We start from the raw sequence: 27,874 nt of genomic DNA, 5'->3' as shown, positions 1-27,874 counted from the left end.
CTAAACACCCCAGTAGCTTTTGTAATAGCTTTAGCCCGGTCGGATTGGGGAGCAAAGGGCTGCTTAAATGCCGCAAACTCCTCTGCTCCTCCACTTGGACCGCTAGCGCTGGCCATAACTATCGCTTGACAGACTGACCACGTGCACCATACACATACTTTTTTTCCTTCTTTTTCGAATCTTTGGATCACGTGCATCCCAAACCGTGGAGTGGGATCGGTTCGCATTACGGATCAACCGTGATCCACTGCACCACTACTTTCTACAATGTGGAGGCAAACTGAAGACATGAAATATATGAAGCAAGATATATGAAATTATATAGCAAAGAAAAAACTGGTAAATAACTCTAAATATGTTTTATATTACAGAGTATATTATATTACAAAGTAGCCGCCCTTTGCTTTGTTGACAGTGCTGCAAACCCTCGGCCTTCTCTCAGTGAGCTTCATGATGTAGTCACCTGAAATGGTTTCACTTCATAGGTGTGCCTATCAGGGTTCTTTTGTTGCACTCTTAATGGGGCTGGAACCATTAGTTGCGTTGTGCAGAAGTCAGGTTGGTACACAGCTGACAGCCATATTTGACAACTGTTAGAATTCATATTATGGCAAGAACCAATCAGCTAAGTAAAGAGAAACAACAGTCCATCATTACTGTAAGAACTGAAGGTCAGTCAGTCTGGAAAACTGCTAAAAAACTTTGATTGTGTCCCCAAGTGCTGTTGCAAAAACTGCACTTCTTCCCATTAGAAGTGCTACACTGAAACTGTCTCGACCACCCCAGGAAAGGAAGACCAAGAGTCCCCTCTGCTGCTGAGGATAAATTCATCTGAATCACCAGCCTCAGAAATCACAAGTTCACAGCACCTCAGATTAGAGCCCAGATAGATGCCACACAGAGCTCCAGTAGCAGACACATCTCTACATCAGCTGTTCAGAGCAGACTGTGTGAATCAGGCCTTTATGGTCAAATAGCTGCTAAGAAACCACGACTGAGGAAAAGCAACAAAAAGAAGAGATTTGTTTGGGGCAAGAAACACAAGGAATGGACATTAGACCAGTGGAAATCTGCGCTTTGGTCTGATGAGTCCAAATTTGAGATGTTTGGTTCCACATGTCGTGTCTTTGTGCAACACAAAAAACATGAACTGATGGTGTCTACATGCATGGTTTCTACCATGAAGCATGGAGGAGGAGGTGTGATGGTGTGGGGGGGGGGGGGGCTTTCCTGGTGACACTGTTGGGGATTTATTCAAAATTGAAGGCACACTGAACCATCATGGCTACCACAGCATCCTGCAGTGACATGTCATTCCATCCGGTTTGCATTTAGTTGGACCGTCATTGATTTTTCAACAGGACAATGACCCCAAACACACCTCCAGGCTGTGTCAGGGCTATCTGACCAAGAAGGAGAGTGATGGAGTGCTGCACCAGATGGCCTGGCCTCCACAGTCACCTGACCTAAACCCAGTGGAGATGGTTTGGGATGAGATGGAGCGCAGAGTGAAGACAAAGGGGCCAACAAGTGCTCAGCATCTCTGGGAACTCCTTCAAGACTGTTGGAGACCATTTCAGGTGTCGACCTCATGAAGCTCATGGAGAGAATGCCAATGTGCAAAGCACTAATCAAAGCAAAGGGGGGATATTTAGGAGAATCTAAAATATAAAACATGTTTTGAGTTGTTTCACAGTTTTTGTTTACTAAATAATTTCATATGTGTTTATTCATAGTTTTGTGTTTATTCATAGTTTTGATGCCTTCTGTGAGAATCTACAATGTAAACAGTCATGAAAATAAACAAAAAAAAACATTAAATGAGAGCACCTGGAAAATATATACATGGTGGCCCACTGGAAAGTCATACTTACAAGTCTACAAGTCTTATTTTTTACTTTAATCTGGGGGTCAAACATATGCCATTGATCCAGAATCAGCTTTCTGAAGAATCAAGTTCAGCACACTCTATAGAAGTAATACTCCATGTTTATCAATAAAGTAGATTCTTGTGCTGGTATCCAGTGATACCAGCATTACTGCACAATCTTTAAAACTGCATCTTTATTAAATCTATTTGATGTTTGATGACCTGAAACTTTTAAGTGTGAAGAATATGCAAACTATGAGATCAGGAAGGGGGGGAAATACTTTTTCACTGTCCAAAAAATTTCTAAACCAAGCTTTAAAAGTTGTAGAATTTCCTTTAAGTCACCTGGCTTGCTACATCCAAATATTGATAGTATAAATACTAATTCAATTCAATTCAATTCAATTTTATTTATATAGCGCCAAATCACAACAAAAGTCGCCTCAAGGCGCTTTATATTGTACAGTAGATAGCACAATAATAAATACAGAGAAAAACCCAACAATCATATGACCCCCTATGAGCAAGCACTTTGGCGACAGTGGGAAGGAAAAACTCCCTTTTAACAGGAAGAAACCTCCGGCAGAACCAGGCTCAGGGAGGGGCGGCCATCTGCTGCGACCGGTTGGGGTGAAAGAAGGAAATGCTGGTATTGGTATCAGATCAGTGCTAACATGGCTGGATCAATACTTTGTTTCTGTCCTCCAAACTCAGTATGTAGCTGATACTCAATTGTGTTTAATAATTTATTTTTTCTGGAAATGAAAAAATATAACTCAAACAAGCCCTGTGAGAAAATGTCTGAACCTTTATCTGTTGACTGTCACATCTATGTTATTTAAGCAAATTTAAAGAATAGAAGTTGACCCAATGTGCCATACAGATGGGGGCATTTGATTTCCAGATCTTCAAAAATCCCAGCTTTAAAATATATGAAAAGCTGAAAAGTATGTTTTACTCTATTAACTACTTATTATGGAAAATAAAAATCACAGGGATTTAGTGGTGATTAAAATGGGTTGCAAACTTCTGATGAGTGACTTGTAAGTGACTGCTCTCCCCTCTATAAGCTGCCTTTGTGGGTTAAAAGTTTCTGTCTTGGTATCAGCAGTACTGGCTGACTCCACTAGCTTCTTCTGCTTTTGGATTGTTCCAAGTTGACTTCAATGTTTTAGTGCTTGCATGTTTGTCACTTTATCAGTAGCTCTGTTTCTTGGCTCTCTTCTAGTGGGAAGAAGTTAGTGGATACGATGAAAATATGAACACCATCCGAACATACCAGGTGTGCAATATCTTTAATAGCAGCCAAAACAACTGGGTCCGGACCAAATACATCCGTCGCCGTGGTGCTCAGCGTATCCATGTCCAGATGAAATTTTCAGTACGGGACTGTAGTTCCATACCCAATGTCCCTGGCTCCTGCAAGGAAACCTTCAACCTCTATTTCTTTGAATCTGACTTGGATAAGGGCACTAAATTATACCCACCCTGGATGGAAAACCCATGGGTGAAAGTGGACACTATTGCAGCCGACGAGAGCTTCTCTCAGGTCGATCTCGGTGGCCGCATCATGAAGATCAACAGTGAAGTTCGAAGCTTTGGACCTGTTTCGCACAATGGCTTCTATCTTGCTTTCCAGGATTATGGTGCCTGCATGTCACTCATTGCTGTCCGAGTCTTCTACAGGAAATGTCCCCATATAATCCAGAATGGAGCTGTTTTCCCTGAGACACTGTCAGGAGCAGAGAGCACCTCTCTTGTGGCAGCCAGAGGAGTGTGTGTTCCTAATGGGGAGGAGGTGGATGTACCCATCAAGCTGTACTGTAATGGGGATGGGGAGTGGACGGTACCTATTGGCCGCTGTATGTGTAAAGCTGGATACGAGGCTGTGGCGAATGGTACAGTCTGCAAAGGTAAGAAGGAATGTGTGAATGAGTTCTTATGAGATGTGCCTCTACGGCTGTGCCATATTATATCGCTCGCAATAACACCAATGTAAATTTCACATCATATAAAATGTCAAATTACTACATCGTTGCTATAGCAATGTCATGTGTTTTTAGCACCTAAAATGGAGCTACTTCAAACAGCTCCAGCAAATCACGATACATTGCAAAATATGTGAGAAAACTGTTCTTGCTAAAGATGGAAAGATGAGTGTTTCACACACATGAGACAAAAGATGCAGTTGCAGCTGATCTGCAACCCAAATGTAAACCAATGGCTCAACTTGGCTGAACTTGCTAGTTGTGCTCCATAATGACAGGAGGAGCAGCAAATAAACAAATAATAATAAGAAAATAACAAACAAACTGAAGTCACTACCACAATTTTTCTTGAAATATTGTGATATAATTTTGAGCCCAACATGCCCACCCTGGCTCTGTTCACAGATGAAGAGCAGCAAGAAAATAGAAATAGTTTTATATGCATATTGATGATATTAGTGTATCTCGAAATGAACCAGCTTAAAGTAACTTAAGTGCAACATTTTTCATTCATTCTGTAACCAAATGTATATATACAGACAAAGGTACTTTACCTGTACAACAGATTGTCACCATGGCAACACTGTGTAAGATAATGTAAACTACACAGTTCCCCACCTGAACTCTGAATGTGCTTGAACTGCTCAATAATCTGAGATTAAAATATATACACTACACTAGGGGCGATCGTGGCTCAAGAGTTTGGCGTTCGCCTTGTAACTGGAAGGTTGCCGGTTCGAGCCCAGGTTTGGGCAGTCTCGGTCGTTGTGTCCTTGGGCAAGACACTTCACCCGTTGCCTACTGGTGGTGGTCAGAGGGCCCGGTGGCGCCAGTGTCCGGCAGCCTCGCCTCTGTCAGTGCGCCCCAGGGTGGCTGTGGCTGCAATGTAGCTTGCCGTCACCTGTGTGTGAATGGGTGGATGACTGGATGTGTAAAGCGCTTTGGGGTCCTTAGGGACTAGTAAAGCGCTATATAAATACAGGCCATTTACCACTACTTCTACAGAAATTCTTAAACAATACATGAAGTATTTTCGTTTATCAAATGCTTAGTGTTCACACTTGTAAGGATTAAAAGTTTTTTCACCTGTACAATACTCATATTCTTGCGTAGACTTTTGGTTTGTAGCTCCATTATGATGGATATCCCAGACTGTCAGACACTCATCATCACAGATTCATTCTATCAGTATCAGTGATCATGCACCAGTGTCTTTCTCTCTGACAAAGAAAGTGACACCACTAATTAGGAAGGGAAGTTAAATAAATCATTATTTAAAGAACAAGATTTCATTGTTAGTCATTATTATTTTCAAAAGGGAGTAGGCAATTTACTTAAAAAATACTGGGCTCTTTAGGAAGCAGGAAAGGTAGTAATGTGGGAGAAAATAATATATTCCTGTTCACATAAGAAAAATAAAGAAAGAATCCCTTTATTAGAATTGGAAGAAAAAATTACAAATCCATTAAATAATTAGAAGCTGCCTATATTGCCTCAGACTAGGACAAAGTGCCCTTGTCAGTCTTTGTGGAATTGCCAATATGCTCAGATGGGACCTTCATCTAAGGTACACAGTAAAATTCACTGAGTAAATTTTACTCAAATTGAATAAAATTCTACTCTAAGAAAGACAGTATTTGGTCCCAGTCTAAATGGAGTAAAATTTACTCTTATGGCAGAGTTATACTTTCAGAGTTAAATATACTCTACTTAGTGCAAATATTTTACTCTATATGATGATAATTTACTCAGTTTATTATAAAATAAAAACAACTCCACCATAATTTCATTCTAAATAGAACAGAATTTTACTCAGAATAGAATTATTAATAGAAGAAAAAATAACTTTTTTTTCACTCACTATGTAATTGTATTACAATCATTCACCGCAAGGTTTTAAAGGTACAATAAATAAATCAGAAAAATATATTTTTATTTTAACAGCCACCTTTATTGTTCAGAGGAAACAGTGTGGTACAATATAAAAACTGGAATCCCCACGACTGTATGACACCTGTAAATCAAATGCTTTACAACAGAAAAGCTCTTTGGCATAAATTACACGAGGTCCGTCTCTTTTACACAGAACTTGAAAATCATTGAAATGCTCATTGAGACACACTGTTTGCAGTGCAAAAGTAATCAATAACCTCTCATCCTTCACAACATTGTAGACCTTGTGAAAAACTGGCATTTCAAAATGGACTTTTATACAAACAACTAAATCTGCACGATAAATATTTCCATGGTGTTTTGCCCATCTAACATTTAACACCTTGGTGTTGATTGGTACCTAAAGAGTCTCTGCCATCTCACAGCCCCAGTCCAATGCATTTCAAGAAAGCATGTTACCTGGTCCAGTGGTCAGTCTTTTGGGGTTTAAATGTCTGCCAACTGAAAGCAATAGGACTTTGATGTTTTGTTGCCAACGCGTTTAGTTACGTTTTTGAACTTTTCAATTGTTTTTAAAGAAGCTGTGCTTTGCTTCATTGCATATGCACCAGCTATGCAAAAGTGGTCCTGTTTTAAGTATACGTGTACGATAATGCATCATGAAGTGATGCTTTGGTAGCAGCTTCTTGTGTGGAAACAAACTTTTGGATAACCTGTGGTGTTTGGCGATCAGGTGTTTCAAGAAAATAGTGATACCTTTTGATAACACTGCTGAAAATACAATATTCACTACTTGAAACAACAGCAGTAGCAAATACCAGTGCTGATCGTTTGGACAAACTAAGTCTCGAAAGATGAGTGGTAAATGCCGATGTAAACACCAGGACTGGATGGCATTTAACCCCAAGTTATTTGAGTCCTCTCCCAACTTCACTGTAGGTGATTTGTTGTTTTGTTCCATGTAGCCATAATTAAAGCTCTTAATTCTCGTGTCCACTTCCTTTGATGTTGTATACTGATCTATTGCATGTAACATAATCAGTTTCATTTTATATTGTGCGACTCCCTCCAAGATATCGTGCATAATATCAACAGAGAAATGTTCACATGTATTGAAGTACTGCAATGAGTTTAGAATGCAAGACTGTTTAACACCCATCGCATTAGGAAGTCAGGGATTTGCCTCCATTTTTTGGCAATGTTCAGTATGAAGTGCTTGAGTTCGCATGATTATCTTGGGTGAATCCTCTGTAAACTCTGTCTGAAAGTCCTCCTTCTCAGCAAGACAAAGGTGGCAACAATATCTGCTACTAAATGACTCTAGAAAGCAAACAGACAGTGAAGACCAAAGTAGTAGTAATGGAATTTCCTCTGTTTTACTGCTCCAACTCTGGCAGCCAATCAAAATGATTACAATCCAAAATGAGTGAAAATGACTCTTTTAGAGGAAAATAATGTTAACTCTGGAAAAATTACTCTCTCCATTTTCCTGTGTAGAGTTTCCAAAGGCACTTCTGGAATAGCCGCCTGGTTCAAAAGCTGCACACTATCGGCGCACATTCCCCCAATAAAACTAGGCCATGATCTGTTCCAGAGTTTTGTCATATCCCCCTGCCATGAGGTCATACAGAGCTACCTTGAAAATAATTTCTTGGCAGCTCTGTATGACCAACAGCTGGCTGTGTTGCTCGTCCATTCAAGTTTCACAACTCACTCAATAGAGTCTGTCTCTAATCCACACAAAATGCAGGTAGGTCAACGCTATGTGGAGTAAATTATTGGAGTAGGCGGGGCCTCCAGAGAAGACGCTGTCTCCTCCTCCCCAGAGTCAGCTTCAGACAACCTTGGTTGTGAACACATCTGCACATTCCAGCCAATCTGTTCCCAGAATTAAGGGATGCGTCAGATGGGACCTAACCACCGTCTTGACTCTGTGTGCACCTGTATTTAATCTTTAGCAGTACTGCAGGATATTTGTGTATGTCCCCACACACCTCCTTATCAGACCAACATGCTTCTGCCACCGCTTCCTCTGATCCTGGCAGCAATGCCAGTGAGAAACCAGCCCTAGCAACCTCTCCAACATCTTGGACTGGTCCTGCAGCTAGTCCAACTGTCAGCGATGAAACATCGCCTGCTCCTGATTCATCATTGCCACCAGCTAGGCCACAATCCGAGCCAGTGTCTTGACTGGCTGAGTTAGGCATGGTCACGTCAGCCAGGTCTGACTGACGTGACCATGATAATAAAAATATAGAACAAGCATGGAAAAACACATGAAAACATTTCCGTTTTTAGCATAAGTCTGTCTACTCACTCGCTTGCTCTCAACCGTTGCCTTCACTGCTGTGACACGGTGCTTGAGATTACTGACTCTAATAATAACTTTAATATCACTGAAAAGAGCAGAGTTGCTGTTTCCAAAAATTTAGAATTTTTTAGATTGCTCACACTGTTCAAGAATTATGGCAGTTTATAAAAACCAAAAACCTGTTGGTGGGAATGGGTTAATGGGTTAAAAGCATCACTACATTGACACTGAAGAAGACAACTAGGGTGCTCTGCTCTTTTCAACCTACAACGTTCATTGTCTGGAAAGCAGACAATACCCTGCCCAGCTGAGTAGGACAGGGGAGGGGGTGTCAAGAGAGGTGGGATTGAAAGAGATTAAAGTCCCCCTGCTTTACCTCTCATTACAACAGAGAGAAAGTAAAATTCAATTCAATTCAATTTTATTTATACAGCGCCAAATCACAACAACAGTCGCTTTATATTGTAAGTTAGAGCCTACAATAATAGATACAGAGAAAAACCCAACAATTATATGACCCCCTATGAGCAAGCACTTTGGCGACAGTGAGAAGGAAAAACTCCCTTTTAACAGGAAGAAACCTCCGACAGAACCAGGCTCAGGGAGGGGCGGGGCCATCTGCTATCTGCTGCCACCGGTTGGGGTGAGAGCAGGAAAACAGGATAAAGACATGCTGTGGAAGAGAGAGACAGAGATTAATAACAGATACGATTCAGTGCAGAGAGGTCTATTAACACACAGTGAGTGAGAAAGGTGAGTGAAGAAGAAACACCCAGTGCATCATGGGAATCCCCCGGCAGCCTACGTCTATTGCAGCATAACTAAGGGAGGATTCAGGGTCACCTGGTCCAGCCCTAACTATATGCTTTAGCAAAAAGGAAAGTTTGAAGCCTAATCTTGAAAGTAGAGACAGACACTGTCTCCTGAATCCAAACTGGAAGCTGGTTCCACAGAAGAGGGGCCTGAAAATTGAAGGCTCTCCCTCCCATTCTACTTTTAAATACTTTAGGAACATCAAGTAGGCCTGCAGTGCGAGAGCGAAGTGCTCTAATAGGGTGATATGGTACTATAAGGTCATTAAGATAAGGATAAAAGGGTTTAATATCGAGCCTTATATGTTAAAAGTGATACAGAGTGCTAAAAACAGAGTTTGCCTATGTGCTTTTGCCATCTTTCAAAAATATAATCAAAGTGTAAGTTCAATTAATATGTTAAATAAGTAATAAAAATTATTCTAATGCCTCAGTTCAGTTTGTATAAACATGATTCAGCCTTGGCAGATGAGTGTCTTTGTGTGTACGAGGCTGGCAACAGGAATGTGAAATCATCATTATACATTTCTGAATGAGAGAAATGGTATTAAGTATGTTGTAATCGTTAAACACAGAATAATAATTTATATGTGATTTTGCTAATAGTTAATCTGTCAAGGAGTGCAGTGTGGCAGGCAGGAGTAGGACCCAAAATGCAGGCGCTCAGACTATTGGCTGGCAGGGAAAAAAAAAAAAAGCATACAAACTAAACTAAACTAAACTAAACTAAACTAAACTGGGAAATAACAAATTAAGACTCACAGGGAGCCACAGGAAGATCCACACAGCAAGAGGGACAACGCGACATTGACTCAGAGAAACACCGGGTTTAAATACACTGGGAAGTAACGAGGGGAATGAGACACAGAAGGAGAGCACAGCTGGGGGAAATCAGGACTGACGAGACAGGGAAGCGTAATCTGAACACACTGAGATCAGACACAGACCTTCAAAATAAAACAGGAAACACACACGCAAAGACACAGACTCAGAGACGCGGGCTTAACACAGAGACCTGACTACACTAGAGGGGATACACAGGCAGGGACGATGGAAAACAGAGGGAGCACAGAATACTGGGAAACCAAAACACACTGTCATAATTCATAATATCAAAAATAAGAGTACAAAAATCAAAAACACTGGGTCACCGACCCAGAACCATGACATAATCTGTGTTAATTCTTAATGATGATCAGAATGTAATCAGGTATAAGTTTAACCAACATAACAAATAAGAAAATAAAAACTATGAAATGATTCTACTAACACGTCTCTCACTGACATTTCATATGGAGTGACTTATTTGTGCAAAGATGGCCTTGGAGGCTGTGAGAGTGCGTGAGAAGGAACATTGAGAATACCAGGACTGACAAACACAGAGTTCTGTTTGTCAGTCTTTTTTTCTGTAAAGAGAAAAAGCGAGAAAAAATATTTGTGTGTAACCGAGTTGAAAAGAGATGTCATGTTAGAGTGGATATTCATGTGACTGAGACGATGATAAATCCTGTTGAAGTAAAATAACATAATCTAAACTAAAGACATGACAGAAAGTATATGCATATTTGATTTAATGTTCATATGTAGTGAAAATATGTACAACAAAGACAGGAAGATGTGATGAGGAAGGGGAAAGATGAGGACCAGGTATACCAGCTATAAAGGTTTTGTGCAGAAGAGATAAGTTGTTCATTGCTTTGTCTCCTGCGAGATGAGCACTACAGAAGGTAGTGCTCATCTCGCTGCTCATTAGCTTCAAGAGGATTTGAATTTCCAGGGGATGCTTGTTGGAGTATATCAATACAGAACACAGAGCGCATCTTCAGGCCTGGGTGTGCCTTTTCTTTCATCAGTCTCTCTCCTCTCAAGATCATTATTACAAATCAGCATTAACTCAACGCAGGTCAAATAGATAAGTAGAATTCAATCGATTTGATTTTGTGATCAACATTATTTGCTTTGCTTTTGCTTTTATGCATGTAAAGACATGTAAAGGCATGTAAAGACATGCATATCACTCAAAGGATTCTTACAAGTTACACCGCAAAACACAAATGGTTACACAGCACAATTAAATTCTTACTTTGCAGGTTCCTTTCACACAACTAAAAGAAAGTAATAATAAGTAAAATAGTAAAACAGTGCTTTGTAGATCTTGTAGCTTATATGTGGGTGTAAACTTGCAACACTGTCACAGTGATAATATATATAGAGTATCCAATGGGGGGGGGGGGTCAAAAATGTGATTTTCAGAGTATTTCAGAGTATCATTATTCATTTAACAAAACCTAAGACAAAATGCTGAAGTAATGTGTGAAAAACCAAGAACACTCTGTGATTGAAAAACCTTTAGATTTGCTTACTATCTGCTTGTTCGTAGCCTTCAGTTTTAATTGTTATAGAAATGTTATAGATGTTACGGTCATAAAAAAGGGATGGGTGTGGCTGAAGTGGGTTGTCTACCAACTGGAAGGCTGGTGAATCGATCCCTTGTCCTTGTGTCAAAGTATCCTTAGTTGCCCTCGATGTGAATGTTAGATAGACGTATTTGCATATAGATTAAAGATCTGTATGAATGTGTTTGAGGGAAGGGACTGACAAAAACCCCTTTCATATTAGAAGAGAGACGTAGCTGACAGAGAGCAAATACCTGAGCGAATCATCACACTGTGATTGGATGAGTGAGAGTTGCAGTGAGCAAGCACTTTGAGTGCTCAAAATTGAGTAGAAAAGTACCACTCAACTTACCATTTAGCAGAATGTTAGAAGTGTCTCTAAATGGCAAATCTATCGTTGTCTCTCCCTGTTTATGCAATAAAAAGGACAATGGAAACTGGTAAACAAACCTTCCCTCCTACTTGGAATTAAACACCTGACCACAAGTATGGGAAACAATGCAATACATAATCCAACTTTTTTCATTCAGAATTAAAGTGACAACTATTTTTTTACTGGATCTTCCAACCATGCACACACACATTTAAGCACGTCTTGTACTTTCCACTTAGCTCAATCTGTTGGGCGGTCTCTAGTTTAGACATTCGTTTGACAGTTTGAGGAAAAAGTTACATTTGCAGTACACAAACAGAAATGCAAGCAAAATCTTTTAAATTAAGTTAGTTTAAGGAGAAGCTGACTAAAGTTGACTTCACAGTAAGGTTGGTAGGCATGAAATGTATCACTGTAAATTATTAGATTTGTATACTGTACATATATTTTTCATCTCATGTGTTTTCCTTTATAGTGTCTGCGTTCTACAAAAATACCTCCAGTAAAGTCCAGCATCATGAGAACTGGTTTGGGGAATGATTGAATTCCTTGTTGAGATAAATAAATCTTTTCCTCGAGTAAATTCTGTGCATGTTCATGCAGCAGTAACTTTATTTCAAATGTTGAAATAATTTTCAAATAAATAATAAGTCTGAAAATATTCAGACCTGGATGAAGGACTTACTATTTCAGAATCCATTAGTTTGGCTTTGAGGCATAGTGTATGGTGGCATGTCGACCACAACCATAAACATTCATTTACTCCACTCACTCTGTTGATGTCATGTCCTCCTTAGGTTTCAGTTTGTCTTGGGTTTGATAGGGTCTCGCTTTTCCACGTGTGACAGCTGGAGTGTTCCACATTTAGGCATGCCCTGGAAAAGACATACACACACACACACACACTCACACTCTCACACACACACACACGCATTAAAAAACACTGATAGAACTTTTTTTTTTTTTAAAGTTAGAAGATGGGCGAGTCATATATCAGAAATCGCAAAGAAGTTGTTCAAACCCTTTGCAGGAAACAGATGGTGGCATGTATTACTATTACTCTTGCAACTGACTTCTTCCAACACTCTGGAATCTCAGTACTCCTACTGTCATCTTCCTTCACTTGTTTATGGAACCAGCTGAAGAAAGACTGGGAAATTCTGAACCGTATCACTGGAGTGACAGGACTAGCAGAACTGACGGTCTTGTGAGTAAAGACCAATAAACAAGCCAACTAAAAGAGGAAGACAAACACCCTCTTGATCTTTTGAGTTTGAGGTAAACCTATTTTGTTGTCTGGACTGCAGGAAAAGGACTGCTGTAAAACAAACTGATTTGTTAATATCTGTGAAGAATGAGATGCAAAATTGAACACTGAAAACTTAAAGCGGAGTTTGGATTCCCTGAGTTGAAAAGGTTCTTTGTGTTGACGTCTTGTAAGTCAGGGGTTTGGGTTATTTGACATATTCTTTGAATATATTTTTGTGATTCTTGTTGAAGCTGGTGTTTATTGCTTTTATGCAGCATTTTTGTTTTATTTAGTGTTCAAGTATTCACTGTATTTTCATTTTGCTTACATCCTTTGTCCATAAGTTTAAGGGGCTTGAGCAGGGGTGGTGAGGGCCGGTGTCCTGCAGGTTTTAGATCTCACCCTGGGTCAACACACCTGAATCACATGATTAGTTCATTACCAGGCCTCTGGAGAACTTCAGGACATGTTGAGGAGGTAATTTAGCCATTTAAATCAGCTGTGTTGGTTCGAGGACACATCTATAACCTGCAGGGACACCGGCCCTCGTGGACTGAGATTGCCCACCCCTGGGCTAGAGGAAGCACAGAAGCTAAAAAATAAAATCTTAAATGTCTGGAGAAAATCAACCTAAATTATCTACCATGACACAAGCCCTCCTTCTCTTTGTCTTCAATAGTTTTCCATTACTCTCTTTTTAGTTTATTTTCTAAGAGCCTTTCTCTTGTTTTCATATTTTGTTTTACTTCCAGTCTTTGTATTTTTTATGGGTAAAAAACGAGTGACATTAAATCAGATCAGATTAGAACAGGAAGAATAATACAATTTGTAAAAGCATAACATTCTTAGCTTACTTGTTTTTTTTCCAAATTAAAGAGAATTCACTTTTCAGGCTGAAAATGTTTTTGCTTTTTATTACAGTGGTAGAGTCTATAGTCATTTCTGTCCAGTACATTTATTAGTTGCCGCCATGTGGGCTATAATGATTAAACATTTACTTTCTGAGCAAAGGCGTTTGAAAAAGCTCACACAAACTATCTTAATCTGTAGTTGTGGCTCATAAGAAATTATTCTGTACTTGTATAGTGTGCAATTTGTTCCTAAGCTAATTGTTTCTTCTTTCCTGTCTCAGCAAGTTTTTTAAATGTATTTAACCACTATGTGTTTCCCCCTCACAGCATGTATTACAGGCTTCTTCAAGGCTGCTCAGGGAGACCACAAATGTTTACAGTGCCCCATTAACAGCCGGACCACCAGCGAGGGAGCAACTAACTGTGTCTGTCGCAATGGCTACTATCGCACTGAATCTGACCCTCAACAGATGCCTTGTACCAGTATGTATACACACACCTGTCACAATTCCCAGATAGCAGACTACCAGATACAAATAGGCTTAGCCCATGAGCACCTACGCATGTGAAGATGATGATATCAATTTTGGCCAGGGTGTACCCCGCGACAACCTGTGACAACTGAGACTGACTCCAGCTGGGGTGAGAGGAAACAGAAGAGAAAGATAAGATGAAGCTGATCCATGTGAACAAAGTTGCGAAACAAGGATTAGTCATAACCTACACTAGATTATTTGAAAAATTAAAACTGCTCTATGTATACATTGAGTTGTGTGTAATTACATCTTCTCATGAATTTAGAAGTAATTAATTTTAAAAAAACAGGAGGGTGTGCCTGATTTTAGAAACTGACATGTTGCCCTGCTATCTTGAATATAGTGGTTGAGATGGAAATAGTCCTTATATATGTAGCTACAGATCGGCCACATATGTTGTTTTTAATATAAAGATCACAAATAACTATATACGACCATTTAATATTTGTGTGTGTGGGCAGCCATCTACCATGAACAGTTAGGGATGAGGGTACGAAGACAAAATGAAAAAAAATCAAATCATTTTTTATTTCAGATGTTTTGCCAAATATTGATATTATTCAATCATGTTAATATATAGTGTTTACAGAAATGTTTTTATACACAAAGAGTAGTAGAAACATGCCAACTGGCTGTGACTATTATGGGGAAATGCAAAGCAGCTGGTCACTAAATGTGATCAAAAATGTGTTTTTCCTGCAGCCACTGTAGCTAGGATTATACACTTGAATTGGGAGGAGTAAAAAACTGAATTCAGTTGACTACAATCCGTAATATACTCACATCCAGTGGGGAGATTCTAAACTCTTACATAGAAACACCATATATATATTTGTAAGTATTAGTAAGTCAAGAAGTTAACTATTCTAAAGGCAAAGTGCATAGGAGGATTCCCATTAGCTACAACCGCGCAGCAACTATCTTCCAGCAAACATGCCCACAGAAAATGTAGACCTCATGTGAGATAGCTCATGTCAGGCCTAGAGCAATTTTGCCTTTTGAGTCTCTGTGTGGGCTTTTTGTGGGCAACCCACAGTGCTCTTTCCCACTGAAAACCTTCATTGGGAACCTAATTTTTTTGACCAACATTATTCCATACCAATTATGTAATGTACCATGGGACAGATGTGGGCCCCACACTCTGGAGCCTAGACTGGCCCAGGTCCCAGTACCAGCATGTAATATGGCCCATATCACACCGGTGATATTTGGGCTGGGGGTTTGAAAGTTGCTAAATCTATCACTAAGGCCGTCTTCTGCTTGTCCACTATTATGTCCGGTTGGTTAGCCACCACCATTTTGTCGGTCTGTACCTGAAAGTCCCACAGGATCTTAGCTCGGCCATTCTACATCACCCTTAGGGGCGTCTCCCAGTGGCCTGGCCTTTCATGATGGTTCCTCCTCTTTCTTGGGTTTCTGCTGCCTGAGGTATTCAATGAGCACATGGTTGGTCGTGGCCAGCTTCATGATGTATTTGTGGATGTTTTTTCTCTCATCCTGTACTGTGGTGCTGAAACTCACCAGTCCCTGCCTCCTTCCTTTCACTTAGCATACAGCCTTAGGGTATTGGACTTGGGGTGAAACCCTCCATGCATGGTCAGGAGCTTCCTTGTCTTGATGTCAGTGGCTTCTATTTCCTCTTTTGGCCAGCTTTTTTATTCCATCAGGGTTCAGGACATGTTGAAAAGGTAATTTAGCCATTTGAATCAGCTGTGTTGGATCAAGGACACATCTAAAACCTGCAGGACACCGGCCCTTGAGGCCTGGAGTTGGACAACCCTGGCTTATGAGTTTTGCCCACCAGTACCCCTAGCATTACTGGTGAGTGCGGCCCTTTTGGCCACTGGTGTTATTTCCAATACCTTTCTGAGCTGTGCTTATGTAATGACTGATGTGCCTACTCAGCTCTGTTGCTATGATGCCTGAGATGAGCTTCTATGTTGTGGAGAAACAGGTTTTCTTGCAGTAGTTCAATGACATCATATTCTTGTAGGGCTTTTTTTATGATCAGGATTATTCTGCTCTGTGTAAGCCAGTTTGGATTAGTACCTAGGAGGAGCCCCTTTATTTGTGCTATTTGTGAATTTCACTTAGATGCATCTTAGCAGAACAGGTGATTCTCTTCTCTGGTTTATCTCTTCAGTCTAGTTTCAAGAGCTGTGAGCCTTTTTTTGTCATTTTCAAAAGCCTCAGTTTTGAAAACCCAATTGTACCTTATTTTCATCCAGGACCTCTCTCTCATGAAACCCTTTTGCACCGATTGATATCCTTCTGGGTTTCTCTGATTTTGGCTTCCAGCTGCCCTCTCTGTGGGGAAGCTTTCTCTACCTGGATCCTTGATCTTATACCGAAGTGCTCTAGGATTTCTGTGTCAGTCGTTTCAGTGATACTGGTAGTATGAAAGTTGCAAAGAGCAGTTTTTGCATCTACAAGCATCTGATCTGATGGAGCATTGTCAATGTTCCATCACTTCATCAGTTCAATGTTCTCTCATCCCAACCGGTCGTGTCAGGTGGCACCCCTCCTTGAGCCTGGTTTTGCCGGAGGTTTCTTCCTGAAGACCTAACCTGAAGAGGAAGCTCACAGTTGTCCAGCAGAGAAATATAGACTTGGAGCCTGAATTTCATCTTTCCCCATTTGAACTGCAGACCTCCCAAGGGACAATAAAGGCCATGGCACATACAGTGCCTTGAAAAAGTATTCATACCCCTTGAACTTTTATACATTTTGTCACCTTGCAACCATAAAGTTAAATGTTTTTTATAGAGATTCTTTGTGACAACACAAAGTAATACATAACTGTGGAGTGGTATGAAAATGATACATGGTTTTCAAAATTTAAAAAAATAAACTGAAAAACATGACATGCATTTGCATTCAGCCCCCTGTACTCTAATGCCCCTAAATAAACTCCAGTGCAATCAGTTGGCTTCAGAAATCACTTAATTTGATAATCGAGTTCCCCTGTGTGTAATTTATTGTCATTATAAATTATAAGTATTATATTATAATTATATAACCTATAAATACACCTGCCCCACCCCCCCAAAAGAAAACCTCCGGAAAAAGATGCAGGACTGACGCCACCATCCAATAGACCCTGGTTTTTTGCTTGCAATCCTCAGCTAGTGAGGTGCAAGCTTGAGGGAAAAAAAAGTAACAAACTTATAACAGGCAGTAATTACTATTAGCATAATTTTCTTTTCCCCCTTTGTCTTCTAGCTGTTCCATCTGCACCACAAAATGTCATCTCCATAGTAAATGAGACTTCTCTGATGCTGGAGTGGAGCCCACCAAAGGAGAGTGGTGGCCGAGAAGATGTAGTTTACAACATCATATGTAAGAGTTGTGGCAGCAGCCGCAGCGGCTGCACCCGCTGTGGTGACAACGTACAGTTTATCCCACGTCAGCTGGGACTCACCAACACCCGAGTACATATCAGCGACCTCATGGTTCACACGCAGTACACATTTGAAATACAAGCTGTCAATGGAGTGTCTGATCAGAGCCCTTATTCACCACAGTACACATCTGTCAACATCACCACAAACCAGGCTGGTGAGGCATGATGTTACTCAAGTGATATTTCAGTGATTTCAGTATTAACTTCTGTTTTAGTAGCTTAAATGCCTGTTAGTATGTTTTCTACACCCTTCAGATTCTCTTTGTTTTTTTCTCAGCACCATCAATAGTGTCCATCATCCACCAGGTTAGCAGAACTCCTAACAGCATCACTCTGTCCTGGTCCCAGCCAGATCAGCCCAATGGTGTTATTCTGGACTATGAACTGCAGTATTATGAGAAGGTACATCAGTGCCAACTGATTGAATTCATTTCAACAGTCACCTCAAGGCATCTGAGCCTGAAACATTTTGGCTCTTGAATTGTACTCAAAAGTTTCAATTATAGACAGATCTGCCTGATTTAAAGTCTTTGGTGTGTGTTATTCAGAACCAAGCAGAATGGAACTCATCTCTAACGAGGAGTCAGACCAACACCGCAGTCATACGAGGCTTAAGGCCTGGAACCATATACGTGTTTCAGGTCCGGGCTCGGACTGTCGCTGGATTTGGACGCTTCAGTGGTAAAATGTACTTCCAAACCATGACTGAAGGTAGGAATCAGATTTACTGACAAACCTAAATTCAGACGTATTTCTTCCCCTGTGTGCTACCTAATATGTAACTCTAAATATAAAAATTACATTTTGTGGTTTCTTGTCTTTTAACCTGTAGAAGAATATAACTCCATTATTCAGGAGAAGCTCCCCCTCATCATTGGTTCATCTGCTGCAGGGGTTGTCTTTATTATTGCCATCACTGTCGTCATAATTGTTTGTCGCAGGTGAGCCACTCTGTGTCCACTCTGTCCCCCAGAAAATGTCCCACTCTTCACCACATTATGTTGACATTTTTGACAGTTTTAAATGGGGTAGAAACACATGTTTTGTTTTTTTCTGGAGTAGTTCAAACTCAAGACTTGACTATGTCAGGTCATGATTATTTACTTAGTAAACATATATTTTGTGTTGTCTTTGTCAAGCATCAGTCTTTATTGTACACTAGTGATAAAAGCACACCCTGTGCTCTGTTTTGTTTGATTTTTTATGTCATTAATAGATTTAGTTTTTGTTTTTGAGTTGATGGATCTACATGCTGTCTTTTTTGTATTTGTTTCCAGCAAAAGAAATTCTGACAGACCAGAATCTGAATATACAGACAAACTACAACATTACACCAGCGGTCACAGTATGTACCTTTTACTGCAAGTTGTTGATATTTAGACTAATAGCCATTAGTGCTGTATTTTGTGAAATTAATGTTATTTCAAGATTGGATGTGGCAAAAAAAATGACAGAAAGAAATCTGGTGTTGGGTCTGTTCCCACAAACCCGCTAATTCTTGAGACTTATTCATCATGAAAGAAAACAAGACAGTCAGCGATCGATTGATTACTTGCGCAAGGGAGGCCTCATCTGTGTCCAGCACGAAAATGACCCCGACGATGGCCTCCTCTCGCTGCCTTTTATTGAGAGACAGTTCACACTAAACACAGCAAAGCAACGCCCACATGGTTCTAAGGCATTGTATGTATATGTGTGAACTTTTATATGTAAGTAGGAATGTGTGTGTGTGTGTGTGTGTGTGTGTGTGTGTGTGTGTGTGTGTGTGTGTGTGTGTTTTGGGGGTGCGTTTGTGTGACCTCCTGCTGACCAAAAGGGTCATAAAAGCAGGAAGCTTACAACACAAGAAACAGATCTTTCAGATAGGATGTATCTACAATAAAACCTCCCCCAACACAAAGTGGTTAGAGGTGCTCAGGATCAAAGGAATGGCTTTGATAATACTGCTTGAACTAAGACTGTACAAATTTAAGAAACACAATGGCAACATTCAACAATTAGACCTAACATTTCCCCCCTTTTTGTCATTGTATATACTTAAATTTCAACTTATGCACCCTTTGTTTGGACAGTGTCAGTGTAGATTTCATTCATACACAACTCCTCTTCATTCACCTTCTATCGATGCAAAAGTTCACAGTTAATACAGTTAACCTGCTTCTCATTGATCTCATACACAGTAAACTACATCGTATATGTAAGCAAATCAGTGTCAACAGTCCAAAAACAGGAATTAATATTTTCAAAAGAAGATGCCACCAAGGACCAGACATTCACCAAGTTATCCAGCCTTGTGGTGCATCTACTCCTGTCGTGCGATTTATTATGTATTCCTGCAAGTAAACAACTGAATGTAACAGTCAAACAAGAAGAATCAACATTCAAAATCATTTGAATCAAATCATATGTCACTACAATACAACTGTATACAGACATAGGCATTCAAACACATCAGTTGACTTTATCGTTTGTCCATGTGGCTCTCAGCTAACTTCAAAGCTGTAGCCTGGTCAACTCCCTTCTTTATGACTTTATCAACCCCCCAAATCTTCTCACTTTAGGCATCCTGTGGGGGTTAGAGTCAACTGGTGAATTATCTGCATTTACAACTCTTCTCCTGTCCTGTTGTCACCACAGGAAAAGCTTTGTGAAGGAAATTGGATCAAGGTGTTTTGATCTTCTTGGTTCAAAACCTCAACCAGCTTAGAGAAGTGTTCATGATGTAAATGTAGACAAAAGGCTTCTCTGTTTACGTCCTTCTTACAGAGGACAAAAGAATAGTTGATGTTGTACAAATTCCATGGTAAATCTCCAACTTGGACTAATCCATTGCCCTTCATACACATAGGCAACTGGCCTGTTTCCAGTTCATTTAGCTTTTCAATGTCCTGCAGCAAGTCAGATACTTGGAGTCGGACTAGCAGGTCTGTCGTACCAGAGCAGTTCACCTTCCCAGCTACTGGTGAACCAACCGTCCATTCAGGTTCAGAAGTTGAAAAGTTGGCAGTGTTCCAAGTACGTTTACTCATGGATGTGTTGCTAAGGCAACCAAACAAACTGTCTCGCTCTCAGTGATGCTATATGGCCACAGTCCAGAAGAATGTATAGCCAGTGGCATCACAAGCATAACCATTGGTCTCGTTCTTTATGTGAGCGGTTGTGTTCACAAACTGCCACCAGTAGTTGTTGAAAACCCATGCGGGTACTGGGTGTGATTTGCTCTGTCCCAGTGCGCTCCTGTCATCCCACTCTGGGTCCACAGGCACAAGAAGGCGAACAGCACATTCCCAGCCATTCTAAATTAGGTTCAGGATCCAATGGTTTCTTCACCAGGATTGAGACGAGAGGTCCTAGAGATTTACTCCCCCCTTTGTACCCTGGACTTTTCACCATCACCCAGAGTCGGCCAGGAAGTGTGTTACCTTCTTGCAGTGCACTTGATGTATCCAAGTGTTTCTTTCAGCAATCTTCACTGCTGTGGTCGTCATCAGCAGCATCCGATATGGACCTTCCCACCGTGGACTGGATCAGCACTTCCTCTCCATGGCCTTATCAACATCCAATCTCCAGACTTCAGACTCTGCTCCTGCGGAGAAACAGAATCATCTGGCAGATCATTTGTTCTCAAGACTTCTTTATTTTTACACATTTTAAGCATCTAATCTGCTAATATGCTCTCTCTTCTGCTCTCCTATCATCACTACAGAAGACTAGAACTCTAAATACTCTAACATATATAATCTCAACGAGTCAGACCATTCTCTGTTGGAGTAATCCTCATGTCCATTCGTATACCTCCTAACTAATTCTATACAGTTTAACCATGTCCTGCGTGTCTCTTCCTAAGTCTTAACTTTACTATTCCATTAGTTCTCTCTATCAACCCTGCACTTTGTGGGTGATATAAACAATGATGTTTTTAGTGTTATCCCTAGATGTTGTGCCATTAATCTAATCACTTCATTTACAAAATGTGGACCATTATCACTATAAATGGTCTCGGGAATCCCATGTTCCAAATGATATTCTTACATATTGCTTTGGCAACCGAAATGGCATCTGCTTCCCTAGTTGGGACGATTTCTACCCACTTTGAAAAAGGGCACACTATCACTAAACAGTACTTATAGTTATTACAGTTGGACAGCTCTATAAAGTCCATGTGAATAACTTAAAATGGGTGACTGGGTCTGGGGAATTTCCCTCTCTTAGGTCTCAAATTACCCTGAGAATTATGCTTGCAACATATCATACATGACCTGCAAAAAAATTTTTTTTAAGGGTATTTAATCTTAAAGTATAAACTACTCATTATCTCCCTCCTGTTGCGACATGGCAAAGCCCATGGCGCAAAATAGCAGCAGTCTTATACAAATTCTAAGGCAGTATTGGTTTATCACACAGATAACAAACACCATCCTGCAAGCTCGCTCCTACTGTAAATCACAACCGTTTCCCTGCAGTAGATTGCACTGCCAAAACGTTAACACCATGTTCTCCTAAAGTTGCCTCTTTCGCGATCTTATCTGCAAAAGCATTCTCTAATGCAACTGGATCTTTCCCTCACATGTGTGCTACACATTTACAAACGGCAATTCTACTGGGTAAAAACTCTGCCTCCAGCAGATTTTGCAAGAGTTTGGCATGTTCTACAGGTTTCCCTGTAGAGGCTGTCACACCTCGTCTCACCCATTGCACCACAAAGAAATGTAATGTAGCAAATGCATATTGGCTATCAGTGTATATCGTCACATCTTATTTCTCTGCAGCTTTACACACTTCCGTTAAAGCTAGCATCTCTGCTGCTCAAGCAAATATGAAACATGCTAGTTGTCCTGCACAGATAACTTTCTCACTATCTACTACAGTAAAACCTGTTTTAGTCTGTCCCTCTACTGTTGTAAAACTCAAACCATCAACAAACCAAACCTTTCCCTCACCAAGTGGCACATCCGTTAAGTCATCCCTCGGCTTGCACTCCTTCTCGACGTGGTCTCTACACTCATGAGAAGTGCCCTCTTCTTTCGTTGGCAAAAGGTTTGACGGATTCAGAATTGTGCATCACCTTATGGTAATATGTATGGTTGTGAGAGTAACAGTAACATTAAAGACAAGTGTCTTGTAGGTGACAGAAATGTAATTTTAGTCTGCAGTAGAAGACATCTACCTCGTGTGGAACTAACAGTGTCAAAAGGTGAAATGAACTATTTCCTGAAACATTGTACAGCTTGAGCTGCTGCACATACTGGTCTCACGCATGGAGGTAAAGCACAAGCAACTAGAGCTAATCTGTTACGATAGGAAGTTACTGGCTTCACTTGTGGAAAAAGTGCTGTTAGTTATTTCACAGTCACCTGGCATTTGTGCTGTTCACAGAACCACAAGTCCATCGCTGGACCTCCTCTGCGCTGTCACTTTTTGGAGCCTGGCACGCTCCCTCAGGTTCTCATGTTCCGACGCTGCTGAAGATTTTAAAGGCACAGCACGTCGTACACCTTAGCTGTCTTCCTCAACGTCAACGTCGAAACTCTTTTATCTCATTTAAGATTTTGCAGTGCAGAGTCTCCTCATGACGATCTCCTGGAAGCCCAGTAGCACAGCTCTCTGTGCCGAAGGTGATCTCCGATCCTCCTGAAGACTCTCTCCTGGCCTCAGCTTCCATCTTGTGGACGATCTCCTCAGTCACTCCTTCTCGTCATGGCATCTCGCGACATCTGCAAATTAAAATGACACTCCTCTCGCCACATGGCTTCCGCCATGTGTCAACTCCCGAATGAGACATGTACAAGAATGTTGCACAGTCTCCCTAAAACATTCTCCAGGGTTTGTCCATTGGAGCAGCCGTACTCCAACCTGTGACCCTGTGTAAAAACATCAGTCAGCAATTAAATGTTTAGCTTGTTTAACTCCCAGCTCCACCCAGAGCCTGTATCCTGGAAGACAAAGTCTTTAAATCAAACTTCACATTTTCAACCAACTATAGATCATAAGAGTAATAAAGTATTCAGCATAAAAGACAAATATCATGTGCAGGTTTTCTCCAATCATTAAATCACTATTATTATTATCATAATTTGTCCCAAATCATGAACCATCCCAATTTATTCCACAATTTAATCGGTGACTTTCCTTAAGCAATGTCACTCCACTCATTTTTATCACTGTGAGCTCAATAGTGGCCAGCTAATGAGCCCCATGTTCAACTATTCTGTAACCATCTGTCTGTGCTGAATCCTTTACAAGCACTCTTAAAGAAAAACAAACATTAGCCAAACACACGGTTCATCCTGGTGGTCAGGTGTCGGCCATCCAGATTCCAGAGGTGCTGTAAAAGGTCATAAAGCTAACACTCTGCTGTAAAAAGAAGTAACACTGGTTTCAAACACAGTGTCACACTGTATTCACTTCTCCCTTGTAACATTCATATTTTCTCCACAACACAGTGTAATTTCATCATCAACACACAGCCTGTAACCACAGTTTTCTTCACACAAAATCTCAGTAATCCTGTGGTAGAAAAACATCATTAAGTTGTGTCCTGCTATAAATTACATGATCAAATCACATGATTAACCATCTGCTGTGGAAAAAACTGATGTAGATGTTAGCGCAGCGCATCTGTATGCACACTTTCTCACAGTGACCTCTGCACTGTAAACAATACAAGGTCATGAATAACACACCGCTGGTAAATTCACAAAGGCACAGAAAGTGGCAATTAAAAGGTTAAGTCAGCACGGCCCAAAAGCCCATGCAACCTGTTGCTGTCATCTTTCTGCTTCTGTAAAAAGAAACATACATACATCCACCCTTTTGTCACTGTCTAGGTGGAGGTGCAATCTTGCATACTGGTGTCAAGTCAGCCAAACTTTTGTCAGTCCAGTCAGTCCCCATTTTTTATTTGCTGACAGTAGAACCTCTCGTGACGCAATAAGTTTCTACTGCCAGCAATGACGTCATTTCAAAAAAAAGAAGAACTTTAGAATCGGATTACGTCGCTGAATCCTTTTTGGCATGGACTTGTTTTCTGATTGTCCCAAATAAGTGGCTTTCTCCCGAGCCCATTTTAATTTTTGGAGAAACTCACTTTGCAACAGTTTTCTCGGCGACGAGTCGTATAACGCTTCTGTTCTAATCGTGCATATCTGCTCAAACAGAGATCATCAACCGAAACTTTCAGTACGCCATGAAAATAACAAAATAAAAAGAAAGGAAAGAAAATAAAGGAAAGCAAAAGAAAGAAAGGCCTTGTTTAAGTCATGACATGTGTTCTTCATGCCAGGGGGATAAATCGTAACAACCCATTTGGCAGGCTCAACTTAGTAACAAAAGACAAATCAACAGCTAGATCAATCTCAAACATTCATCCAATCAGCCACACACAACATACAGCATAACCCTGTTGTCTCATCACATAATAAGTTTCTTTTCATGTATCCAAATGTGTGCCATGGTAAAACTTCTTCACACACCAGAAACTCACAATCAGCTCACTCATTTAAAACCCCTCATCAGCATTCTGTTTTCTCCTCTATGATGCAGTCATCTGTCCTCCTATAATATTCAGTCCACTAGTCAATGTATCACTTTCATCTTCCTAGTGACTTGGACAAGATGACAAACAGAATCTCATGCTTAAGATGCTATCTGGTCTTCATGAGTATCATTTATTGTGTATGCATGTAGGGTTAGTATGGTTGATGTATTTTCTGTATGTTTTTGTGTTCCTCTCTCATCACATTTTCATTATTCTCATCACTGCTTAAAACAACACACATCTCTCTCTCTCTCTCTCATGAACAGAAAGTAGCATTACAGCTGTTTCAGGCTGAGAAACACCAAACACTCTTTGTGCTATCATTCACCAACACAACTTATGTTATTTCTTTGTCCACTGGGCAGGTGACCTGCAGAATCACGTCTGCCCCAGCTGGATACCTTTTCACACACACCGTGACGTCAGACACGCTCACACTCACGCAGACCACGTCTGGCCCGCACACACACAACATAGGCCTATCGCTTGCGTCTACACGCACAGCTAGCGCTCTCTGTTGAAAACTCTCAAACGCCCCATATGGCGGAGAATTCAACTGTCGGACACTCTCCAAACGCCCCAAATGGCGGAGATTCCGAACACTCCTCACGGCGGAGTCACCGAACCTAGGTTGTCTCCACGCCCCACACGGCGGAGATGCCTGCGTCTCTCTCACACGGCTAGCGCGCTCCCGTACCTGCGGTCAACGCAGGGTCATGTAGCCGCTCTCTAAGGCCTTCTGTACTTACTGTTCATGTTGTTTCCGTTCATGGGAAGAGTCTCTGTATCCCGTCAATCGCCATCCATCCCGAGGGGAGTTCAGATGCAAACTTTCCGGCCTGGTGACAAGCATCAAGGCATCAGGGCTTTCCGTCAATCATCCCAGACGTTGCGGTGGCATCCTCTCCCTCTCCTCGCGGTGGATGCGATGTGTTAGGATCCGGCTCGAAGGACCAAATAAATGTTGGGTCTGTTCCCACAAACCCGCTAATTCTAGAGACTTATTCATCATGAAAGAAAACAAGACAGTCAGCGATCGATTGATTACTTGCGCAAGGGAGGCCTCATCTGTGTCCAGCACGAAAATGACCCCGACGATGGCCTCCTCTCGCTGCCTTTTATTGAGAGACAGTTCACACAAAACACAGCAAAGCAACGCCCACATGGTTCTAAGGCATTGTATATATATGTGTGAACTTTTATATGTAAGTAGGAATGTGTGTGTGTGTGTGTGTGTGTGTGTGTGTGTGTGTGTGTGTGTGTGTGTGTGTGTGTGTGTGTGTGTTTTGGGGGTGCGTTTGTGTGACCTGCTGACCAAAAGGGTCATAAAAGCAGGAAGCTTACAACACAAGAAACAGATCTTTCAGATAGGATGTATCTACAATAAAACCTCCCCCAACACAAAGTGGTTAGAGGTGCTCAGGATCAAAGGAATGGCTTTGATAATACTGCTTGAACTAAGACTGTACAAATTTAAGAATCACAATGGCAACATTCAACAATTAGACCTAACATCTGGTTTCCCTGTGTTTTCATGTTTCAGTCTTTGCATGTATATCTGTTGCTGTTTCTTCTGTTTTTCTGTTGAAGTGTCACCGGGAATGAAGATCTACATTGACCCCTTCACATATGAAGATCCCAATGAAGCGGTTAGAGAGTTTGCTAAGGAGATTGACATTTCCTGTGTAAAGATTGAACAAGTGATTGGAGCAGGTAAAACAAAGAGGTGCCTTAGAAAGGAAACGATGTTAGGTGTAAGTAAAGACAGACAGTGATTGGTGAGGTTTATGATACTTAGTACGTCAGATTGTGACTGTCTTGATCTTTATTATTATATTAATTGTTTTTTTAAATTAAAGAAGGTAATATCAAAGGTTTCTTTATCAAAGGTTAGATTAATAAGTCACTGCACTGTGGTGACAGTGCTAGAAACTAAAATCACCTTAAACAGCTTTTCTGCCTAATTATTCTCTATCATGTATACCTAGTTTACAGCAGTTTACAAAAACTTTAAGAGTGACAGAAGATGACACAAAATGAATACAATATAATACATAACATGTCATTTACCTTCTGTCAACCTGACAGGAGAGTTTGGAGAAGTGTGCAGTGGAAACCTCCGACAACCTGGGAAAAGGGAGATATTGGTGGCCATCAAGACTTTAAAGGCAGGGTACACTGAACGCCAGAGGAGGGACTTTTTGAGTGAAGCATCTATCATGGGTCAGTTTGATCATCCCAACATCATCCATCTGGAGGGAGTGGTTACCAAGAGTAGCCCTGTAATGATCATCACTGAATTCATGGAGAATGGATCCCTTGACTCATTCCTCAGGGTAAAAGAGACATTGTACAATTCAATACAAGTATAGTAGTACGTGTGTGTGTGTGTGTGTGTGTGAAAACAAGTAACATTAATGAGCAAATGAGGGTGGTTACTCGTCAGATGTCACTGAGCTTAAATTCTTCCATGTATTTTTTTTATTATATCTGTGGATTGCCATTTTCTGATTGTTGTCCACTTCTCACACATCCCAGCTTATGAATTTAGGTGAAGTCATCGTCAAGAGGTTTTAAAGTCCATCCATCCATTTTCTTTTGTTTATCCGGGGCATCATGGGGGAGAGCCTAATCAAAAAAGCCCAGACATTTCTT

At 40.8% G+C, this 27,874-nt stretch overlaps 1 protein-coding gene across 1 annotated transcript in view; it reads left to right on the top strand.

Moving 5' to 3' along the window:
* Positions 1–27,874, top strand: part of LOC116323399 (ephrin type-B receptor 2-like) — a 64,385-nt gene that overhangs the window by 24,315 nt on the left and 12,196 nt on the right. Inside the window, exons 3-11 of the mRNA XM_039605038.1 lie at positions 3,099–3,783; positions 14,071–14,226; positions 17,502–17,837; positions 17,960–18,084; positions 18,231–18,393; positions 18,515–18,623; positions 18,960–19,027; positions 26,810–26,932; positions 27,308–27,555. Coding sequence (XP_039460972.1) covers positions 3,099–3,783; positions 14,071–14,226; positions 17,502–17,837; positions 17,960–18,084; positions 18,231–18,393; positions 18,515–18,623; positions 18,960–19,027; positions 26,810–26,932; positions 27,308–27,555 — 2,013 coding nt within the window. The remainder of the gene's footprint in view (positions 1–3,098; positions 3,784–14,070; positions 14,227–17,501; positions 17,838–17,959; positions 18,085–18,230; positions 18,394–18,514; positions 18,624–18,959; positions 19,028–26,809; positions 26,933–27,307; positions 27,556–27,874) is intronic.

Source organism: Oreochromis aureus, linkage group 20, assembly GCF_013358895.1.
Source record: "Oreochromis aureus strain Israel breed Guangdong linkage group 20, ZZ_aureus, whole genome shotgun sequence".
Classification (NCBI taxonomy): domain Eukaryota; kingdom Metazoa; phylum Chordata; class Actinopteri; order Cichliformes; family Cichlidae; genus Oreochromis; species Oreochromis aureus.
Note: the sequence above shows the minus strand (reverse complement) of the source record. Positions and strands in the feature narration are given on the sequence as shown.